This window comes from Acartia tonsa, chromosome 14 (genome assembly GCF_053477335.1).
Source record: "Acartia tonsa isolate MP-2025a chromosome 14, ASM5347733v1, whole genome shotgun sequence".
Classification (NCBI taxonomy): Eukaryota; Metazoa; Arthropoda; class Copepoda; order Calanoida; family Acartiidae; genus Acartia; species Acartia tonsa.
In genome coordinates, this window is record NC_137273.1 from 3,778,094 (window position 1) to 3,788,035 (window position 9,942).

The 9,942-nt window shown below is 33.4% G+C and overlaps 1 protein-coding gene across 1 annotated transcript; it reads left to right on the forward strand.

Moving 5' to 3' along the window:
- The first annotated feature begins 7,041 nt into the window (after positions 1-7,041).
- LOC145305769 (uncharacterized) lies at positions 7,042-8,772 on the forward strand. The gene has a single exon (XM_080147562.1). The coding sequence runs from the start codon at positions 7,233-7,235 to the stop codon at positions 8,427-8,429; it is 1,197 nt and encodes a 398-aa protein (XP_080003688.1). The 5' UTR covers positions 7,042-7,232; the 3' UTR covers positions 8,430-8,772.
- The last annotated feature ends 1,170 nt before the right edge of the window (positions 8,773-9,942 follow it).

A 9,942-nucleotide genomic window follows, 5' to 3' on the forward strand; every position in this document is an offset into this window, starting at 1 on the left:
GGAAAACGGAAGTAAGCAAATCTGCCTGCTCCAGGGGGAAATGAAAACCAGGGTAGTAGAGGGGGGATTCATACTGAGAATGATGCAATCCTAAAACTGAGAACCGGTTTTTTTCGGCATTTTCTGGAACCGGGCGTTAAAAGCCGGTTCGTCACTAATGGGTTAATATTACAGGAATTATCATGCCAATTGTTCAATCTTAATGCCTAAGTTAACAAGCTAATTAATAAGAGCTATGCACGGTTGGCCGACACTAATTATAGAAGAGCTTCACTTTAAAAAATAATTAAATTAAAACGGAGAATAACAGTGAATAGTTTAAATATATTTTGAGTATAAATGTCCCCCGTCCCTTATATAATCTTTACTTTGTCCGATGGATTTAGTAATATATATATATACAGGGAGGGAGGGGACATTGGACTGAAAATTATACTGGTACCCAAAGTTTTATAAACTCATTCGATAGCTTTAAACTTTCGTTAATTTCGTTGGTTCAAACTAGCAGCGATCACTCTTTTCTATAAAGGGATATTATGTTTATCATCATTGGGGATGAAGATCAATCTATCGTAAATTGTCTTATCCCTTTTTATCCTTAACTTTGTTCGAAGGATTTAGTAATATATATTCTTCTAAGAGGGGAAAATTTTGGGTATTCTCATTCTTAAAAAACAAATCTGTCCGTTCGACTTTCCTAGAGAGATTTTTTGTGAAGATTCCTATGATTAATACATATACATCTACTCTATAATTGACGAGGTATGTTGTTATGTTTGTAATGCTCTCAAGGACATAAAATATCTACTGTTTATGAAAGATAGGTGTCTGAATTTTGTTGGAAAGATTCTGCTGACCAATAACTGTCCATCTGTCTGTAAATTACGTTGTATTTTAAGTAAATTGTTGGAGTAAGACAAAAAATCAGCCTTGTGACGTCATAAAAATGAGGGAGATGAAAGGAGTAGTGGGAAAGTAAACCCCTAAAATAATGGATAATCCCTCATTTTTATGACGTCACATGGCTAATTTTTGAGACACTTTGTCCGACTCCAAATTGTTCTATATGAGTTTGCTACTTATGGATGTTTGTCATCATTGTTTTTGATAATATTTGGCACTTATCCTTGAGACTGTAATATTAGAACTATAGGTATTAAGATAAAAATATTAGGAGCTATCAAAAGGAATAAAGACAACACGCTTGGTTTTTTATTAAATGAATAAGTTAGGGTACAATGTTTGGCACTTTCGATATAAGTAAATGATAATAAAAAACCCATAGAATGCGATAATAACTTCAGAAAAATCGAAGAAAATAGTTTTAATACTTAATTAACGTTTTTAAGTTTTTCTTCAAAAAGTTTAGATAAGATGCCTTTAAAAGTCGTCTATGATTTTGTCAGGGATAAAAATGTAACTTTAACCCTTTACAGTTGGGCCCCTTGCCGCACCTTAATCGGTCGGGGGGGGGGCGTTCAACGCCCCCCCTAATTATCTCAGTTCCTATTAGAGCTAGAGGGCTAAATTTTTTTGTGCAAGTCCCCTGTTTGATAATGAATTTCCGACCTTTTATAAGTCTAAGTCAATTTTCGCTTCCTTCACCCTTTTATTTAACAACCTTTGTTTTTAGGTCTTTTTTTACTTAAAAATTGCAAACGGCTGTAATTTTCTTATTTTTGAAGCTAGAAGAAAAATTTTTCCCAGAAAATGTTTATCTTTATGTAAATTTTACATTAGAAATATCAAAATATAAATTTCAGCGGCCGCAGCTGTACTTGGCAGCTGCCAGCCGCCGCAGTCGGCGGTCGGCGGGAAAACGGCGGCGGATCTTCATGAAATTTTATTACGTTATGTAGACATGTAAGAAAAGCTTAAGTTTAAAATTTGAAGTCTCTAAGTCAAAAATTGCGGCCACAGGAGCCATTTAAAGATTTCTGGAGACCTGGAGGATCAGGACCTGCAGGATCATACCTGGAACCTGAAAGTGACTTGAACACCTGTATTTTATATAAGGATGTACTACTAGAGGATTTTTTAGTATTTTGGTATGGTAAAATGCTTTGTTTTAGTCAAAAAAATATTTTTGCTCTTTACCTGGATGACCCTGCCAGGTTTGCTGGCATCCTGTGCCCGCCAGGATGGAGAGATATTCAAAAAATTCCAACTCTCAGTTATGTGTCATACCTATACTTAAAAAGTCAAGCAGTTTGGGCTCTTTATCTTTCACACACAGAAAATGAGATAGAAAAAACCGGAGGGGGGGGCGTTCAACGCCCCCCCCCCCGACTGTTAAGGGTTAAAATAAGAATTACAACATATTTTTTCAATTAGTACAAAGTAAAATTTTGAACATTTTATTGATCAGTATATTTTTTAAAATGTGAAGTAGAAACCTGAATATTTTATCATGAAAATTGTGTTATGATTTGATTGTCTGCTAGATTACAAGAAAAAAAATACTGACAGTACTTGTTGGTTCTTTAAAAATAATTAGGTAGATTACTTTCAGAACCCCTCTTTTTGCAACGTTATTTCAATAGAACAGAGCCGTAGTCTTAGTGTACTCAATATCTAGACAGCCATCCATTGTTTTAGAATTGTTCAATTTTTTTAACTTCTGATAAAAACAGAATTAATGGTATTTTTGTAAATATTATACCTCCAAGAAATGGCTATACTTCCCAATCATATGTTGTGTGATATTTAAGAGGAATTATTTTGATATAATGTCATTAAAATATTCGTTAAAAAAAGTGCTATTCTAGCTTATACTTTACATTTTAATGTGTATGATAATTCAAATAAAAGATAATGAAGATTTATATTATATTTAATTGTTATAATTATAAAGAAAAACCTGGAAACAGTAAAAAACTGACTTTATTTTATTGACGTAGGGAAAATTTTGTCAAATATTTGAATAAAAAAACAATATAAAAGAAAATAAATTATTTTTAATATAGTCACAAAAAGGCTTAATGAGTCTAGGAAATATTTCATTCACTAATCATGTCATTTAAACTCTATTACAAAGAATACAGTGTAAAAAGATGTTCTCGTTTTAATTTTAAGTAATTTGAAATGCATTTTAATACCTTTTAATGATTTATTTTTTTAAACATCTTTTTATAAAATGTTATTGATTTTTGAAGTTATATGTTAAAATGTTTTTAAATTTTGTTAACATTTTGTTTTAAATGTAGAAAATTGGTAATTCTAAACATTCAAAAAATGATTTTATTAAATTTTCATCACTTAAATTGCATGTTTGATGAAATTTTCAACTGATAATTCAAGAAAAATCGTTTAAGTTTTATTATGTTTTACTTTGAAATGTTAAAAAAATATAATTATTGTCAAAAATGTGGAAGTTATACTTTCCTCAAAAAAAGACCTAAAACATGCAAATTAACACGTGTAATGAGATTTTTTTTCTTTCAGGTTTAATTTTAAGTAATTATTGATATTTTTTGTAAAAAGGAGTTTATATAAAAAGTTTTAAAACTCGAGTTATGTAGTGGTTCTAAAAAAGGTTGCGAATTTATGCAATTTTCTTGCAAAAAAAAATTTCTAGGATTTTAAAAATAGCAAAAGGTGTTATTAGACGTACTTACAGATACAATTGCAAAGTCATTTTGGCCAAACACTAAAATAAAGTTTTGACATCTGAGGGTCCAACCGTGAAAGATAAAAGCAACTTAGTTTTAGAAGAGTAATTTTTTTGGGTGAGAGAGAGAGAAAGAAAGAGAGAGAGAGAGAGACTGAGAAAGAAAGAAAAGGAGAAAGAGAGAGAAAAAGAGAGAAAGAGAAAATGAGGAAGAGAGGAAGAGAAAGAGAGGAAGAGAAAGAGGGGAAGAGAAAGAGAGGAAGAGAAAGAGAGAAGAAATCTACCAGTAATATCGCTATTAAAATAAACTTAAAAGTTACAAAATTTTATCTGGATACTATTTTGTGATTGGCTAATTATCTAATCAACCCATAAAATCAACCAATAATCAACCACCAACAAGAAGGGTGACAAAAATTCAGAAATTTTAAGATTTTGGAATCTAATATTACAAAAAATATCCTTCCTGAAAGATAAAAATGCCTCTCCCCCATTTAATTTTTTTTATAAAAACAAAAACAAATGAATCCCCTAAAGGGCAGTTTCGAAGCAACTTTTACATATCATAACGTTACTGAATGTATATTTACAAGTATGTTTCATAAATTTTGTAATAACTCGATGTTGGTCTAGGACAGGTTTAAGACCATTAGTTAGATGGTGGTTAATCCACACACTGCTCGTGGGTATTAATTTGGGCTGTTTCCCTTAAAGTGCCTAGTTGATCACATAAACACCCTCCTTATTTCTAAACCATGGGAAGGAGAGTAAATTTATGTGTCAATATTTTACTTCAAGTTATGTTAGGTTATTTTGGTTACAATTTTCCGATTTATTTTAAATCATCATGGAGGGGGGGGGGGGGGGTTGTGCTCGATAAGCACTTAGAATGAAAGCATCCTAAATTAGACGAGAAAATAGTGCAGAATAAAATTTAACTCCATTATCCCATCCCTCTCTCTCCCTACCAATCCATGATTATTATCCAGGGAGGGAGGGGACAATTGACAGCTTATTACACTAGTCCCCAACGTTTTCTTATTCGTAGATTTAACAACCTTGGGTCTGACTATTGAATTTTGCTTGGCTGGTTAATTTAGTTGAGCGTCCAAATGCTTTTAACAACTAACTGTACTTTACAGAAGGGGTAATTTTATGTATAATCATAGGGGATGTACACAAATTTATCGGCCATTGTCTTATCCCTTTAGATCCCTGATTATTATCAGAGAACCACAAACCAAATATTTTGTTAAGATTTTGAGGCCAATTAAAATGATAGATTGGTAGATAAATTATCGCCAGGGATTTAAAGAATAACAAAATGGCCGATAAATTGTGCATTCCCAATGATGATACACAAAATTAACACTTCTGTAGGTTACAATTAGTGGTTGAGACGTTTAGACACTCAACTCAATGAATTCAATATAGGTCCCCAAAGTTGTTAAGCCAACAAATAAACGTTATTATTAAAACTTTAGGGACTAGTGTAATAAACAGCACAATGTCCCCTTCCTCCCTGTAAATTATCCCTAGGGAAAGGGTAAGGAAATGTAATCTGAAGAGAAAACATATTATAAACTGAATTGCATCCAAAAGATGGGGTAAAATACTTCATTTTGATTTAATTTTAATAAAAATAAGAGTAATAACATCCAAAATCCAGACGAATAAGAGAGAAAGCAAAAAATGCTGCTAAAATGTCACGTGTGACATCATAAAAAGGAAAAGGTGAATGGAGAAGTGGGATAGGAAACCTCCCAAAAAGGGTTGGATTTTTATGACGTCACACGTGACATTTTAGCAGCATTTTAGGCATTCTCGAATATAATAATTATGTAACATATGTTTGAAATGACCCTACGGACTTTATTGATTGTACCTAAAATTTACAGATATCACAATGCCAAGTTTAAATACATTAGAACAATTCTAACATGCCTAAATTATAGAAAAGCTTCGATATCAGGAACATTTTTTATCATCCCATGCCATGTCCCTGCTTATTATGCGAGATTATTAGATAATTTTTGACAGGTTCGAAGGGTTAATTATCTGAAATCCAGATGGTCTCTAATAATCTAAAAGGATAAGACAATGGCCAATAAATTGATGTACATCCCCAATGATAATTCACAAAATTATTTCTTCTATAGATTATAATTTGTTTGAACACTCAACTTAATTATCCAATAATCAAAATTAAATTAAAGTCCCCAACGTTGTTAAACCAACGAATAAGAAAACGTTTTTATAAAACTTTGGGGACTAGTGTAAAAAACAGCCTAATATCTCCCACCTCTCTGGTTAAGCCTAGACACAATTTTTGCTTACATATAATTCACAATAGTTTATATCAATAAAAATGATAGGTATCCTATTATATAAAGAAGAATGTTTTTTTTGTCTGTTGCTAAGGATTTCAATAACCACAACAACAATCTAAGTTCTCCTTTTTAGGGAAGCTTACTAGAGTAATATTAGGGTATTTTAGATGTCGTGAGATGGTTTTGGGCTATTTTTTCGTGCCCTTATATGCTATATGAAAATAATATTCGATAAAAATATAAAATAAGTTTAAAAGCAAAAGAAACTACAAAAATAGCTAAAACTTCTATTAAACTAATATTTTATAATGCATTATTTAAAACAACAGTGGTTATATCCCCAGTAACTAGGGTCTTTAATTACAAATAGGTCCAAAATAACCTAAAACCATCCCAGGACCTAAATGAAACTTTTCTAAAGTGGAGAACTTTATCGGTTCAGTGGTAAAAAAGATAATATCGGTCATGCAAAAAAAAAATACTTTTTAAATACTAGAATATTTTATTATGACTAATATTATCAAAATAGTATTTTATTCATTATTTACCAGGTAAATGAAAAAATAAAGTAATTTTTTTGGCAAATAAAATGAGACAATTTTCTTATCTTGGTTGCAAGCGCATTTCTTTTCTTATGGGAATTTTTTTTTGGGGGGGAGGGATATAAATACAATATAGTAGAAGAAGTGGAAAATTGTTCCCAATCCCACACACACACCCTCAAGCACACACACACAATCGGATAGATACATAAAACGCGCTTTCTAAAACTATTCCCCACACGTATCCGCCAATAGATAGATAGAAACTGACCACGGGGCTTCTCATTGGTCGAGGCGAAGCAACACTATCGCCTCTGATTGGCTTACAATCAGCCGACGCTGGCGGCAAATCTTCGGGGCTACTGGTTTTGGAAGATTTTTGTAGATTGAGAGAGAATTACGTTTCCCGCATTTATTTTCCCCCAATATAATTATAGATTTCCCCTTTTTGTCACACCCCCATCTTAATCCTTTTTAGGGGAGGCTTTGGGAAATTTAGAAATAGAGCGAGAGCGTGTGAGAGTGAGAGCGAGAGATTTTTTAGAGAGATAGGATTACATTATCAAATATAGATGCTGCCAGTTATCTTAAATACTTGCCAGCTAACGCAACCAACGTCTAAAAAGCGCATCATTTATGACTAAAAAGACTTTATTTTGATATAAATTTATCATATAATATATAGTGAATTGAAAATATATAAATGTGCTTGATTTAAAATTAAAATTGTTTTGACAATCAAAATACAAAATGGCCGATTTTAGTATGACTGGTCGCAATGGTTGGAGCCAGGAAAATTTGTACGGGATGTTTCGAGCGGGCAACGCCATGACCGATATTAAACCGGTCATTGATACAAAATTGACATCAGAAATGTTTCATTCTACAAATAATGGTTCTAGCCCATTAGGATCTGCAGAACAGCTACAGTTAACGAATCAGCATCAATTAAGCAGTCAGCTGCTAAGCCAAGGCAGCTACAGCAGCCCCACCCCACCCCCGCTAACTGCCGCCCCGCATGTTAGCAGCCAAAATAACGTTTCACTGCCATCAAATTTAAAGCTAGAAAACATGTGGGCAGGCTCCGTCCATTCGCCGCCAACCGCCGCTGCCTGGGGAAAATTCGCCGAAGTTCCGTCGCCAAGTTCATCTGCATCTAGTGGCGACGCCTCAACCCCGCCGCGGCCATGTTCCACCGGCTCTAACACCCCACCGCTACCGCCGTTGTCATCTAGCTCTGCCGTTAACCTAGCTATGAATAGTAGTTACCCAAGTGGTCATTTTTTGCCCCACAACTCTGGATTAAACTTTAGTGGCAGCAGTTCATTCAGCCTAAACGGAAGTGGCCTCGGCGGTAAGCCGGACAACCGTCAGTGTGTAAACTGTGGCGTTACCAGCACGCCGTTATGGCGGCGGGACCAGGCGGGTAATTATCTGTGCAATGCTTGTGGGTTGTACCATAAAATGAACGGTACAAACCGACCGCTAGTGAAGCCTAAAAACACCCGCGTATCATCAAGCAAACGTGACGGCACCGCCTGTCATAACTGCAGTACAACAACAACAACGCTGTGGCGGCGGTCGGCCGGCGGTGAGGTAGTCTGTAATGCCTGCGGCTTGTACGCTAAGATTCACAATCAGCCGCGGCCGATTTCACTCAAGAAAGAAAGTATACAGACAAGAAAACGGAAGCAGAACAAAAAGGGGCCAGGCTACTTTTCTGGGGCCTTTTTCGGCGGCGGTTTCCAGGGCTCGGCGGCCGGCTCCGGGTTGTTTCATCCTGCTGCGGCTGGCTATGGTTTCAGCGGGTATAGCAGCGGAATGGCAGCCGCTGCTGGTGAGTCCTGGAACAATCTGTCAGCATATTCAACGGCTAATCAATACCAAGCGGGTTCGAATCCCCTGGAATTTTATTCAAATCTACAATATCCAAATCCATACTATTAAATAAACATTATAAACAAGTTCAAAAACCAAATTGGTTTGGTTAAAAACGTTTTCAAATATTTGAAAAAAAGTGAAAAGTATTTTTATGTACAAGAGCTATACACTCATACATTTTTATGACCTAATAATTTATGTATTATTTATATTAAGTCTTTTTTAACAAAGGTTTAATATAAAAATATTAAAATTTTGATCTCTTATTAAAGTACATTATTTTGTAAAATGAGCTGTGATAAAAATTAAAGTAATTGTATAATGGAATATTAATTAAATAATGATATGTATGAATAAAATAAAATAAACTAGTTTTTAATATTTATTTTAAATAAATTTTTGTAATGAAGCATATCTTGTTTTATTTATTTCATGGTAGTGAAACTTCTCTATAATTTTCTGTGGTTGTACGTCCATTTTACAGCTTGAAGTTTAGAAAAACTAGAGATAAAACTTTAAATACTAAATTATAAAGGGCATTTTGTTTGAACTAGATAGTATCAAAAGAAACGAAAGAAAATCTGCCCAAAGTAGTTAGATGTCTGTTCAAGTAATATGACTTTATCTTTGATAAAAAAGAATGACAACATTAATAAAACGAAGCTCAACAGTCATACCGTCATATAATCTAACATCGAGTATAGAGAACCGTTGCAATAAATATTCAACGTATTTAGAAGTCTAAACAATTTTGTAAGTATCTAACAAAATTATTTAAATACATAAGTACTTGATTATAGTAAGCTTTTATGAAACAAGGATGACAACATCCTTAAGGAGAAGCTCTGAAACGATATGACAGACGTACATTAACTTTTGTTGAGTGTCAGAACAAAATATAAAAATATAAGGTTTTACAAAATTATACGTAAATTTGTTGCAAAACTTCTTAAATACAGAATTCAGTTTAAGGACATACTAACATTTTTAATACTTGATTATAGAGATGCTTCGCTTTTAATATTGTACCTTATTGTAATACGAATCAGTAATCCAAAAATCAGATAAATTGGATGATTTTATCACATAAAAAATTGTTATTAAAAAAGTTAAAAAATCAACATGTTGAAAATAGACGTACGGACATTCTGGTAATGATTAGAGTTGCTACGCTTTATAAATCGTACCTAACTTCTACAGAAACCATCATGCAAAGTTTGAAATCGATAGGACAATTCTAACATGCCTAAATTAACGAAAAAGCTATCCGTTACGGACGGACGGACTGACTGGCGGACGAACTGACCGACCCTAATTATAGAAAAGCTTTGCTTTTAATATTTATTGGTTTATATATGCAAGCAGTTACAAAGTTTTCAACCAATAATTTTGACCTTCATCGATGGGATAGTTTTGTCTTACATAATTTGGGGTGTAGATAAATTTATCGTCCACTGTGCTATCCCTGAAGATCCTATTAAAAACTTGATAAACATGTCTATATACATATACAACTTAGTTTGATAACAATTAGATCTATATTTTTTTTTCTCATCGAGAGATGAGACATTGGGCGGGT

Excerpts from the sequence above, each read along its gene's own strand:
- LOC145305769 (XM_080147562.1), top strand. The coding sequence starts at position 7,233 with ATGGCCGATTTTAGTATGACTGGTCGCAATGGTTGGAGCCAGGAAAAT.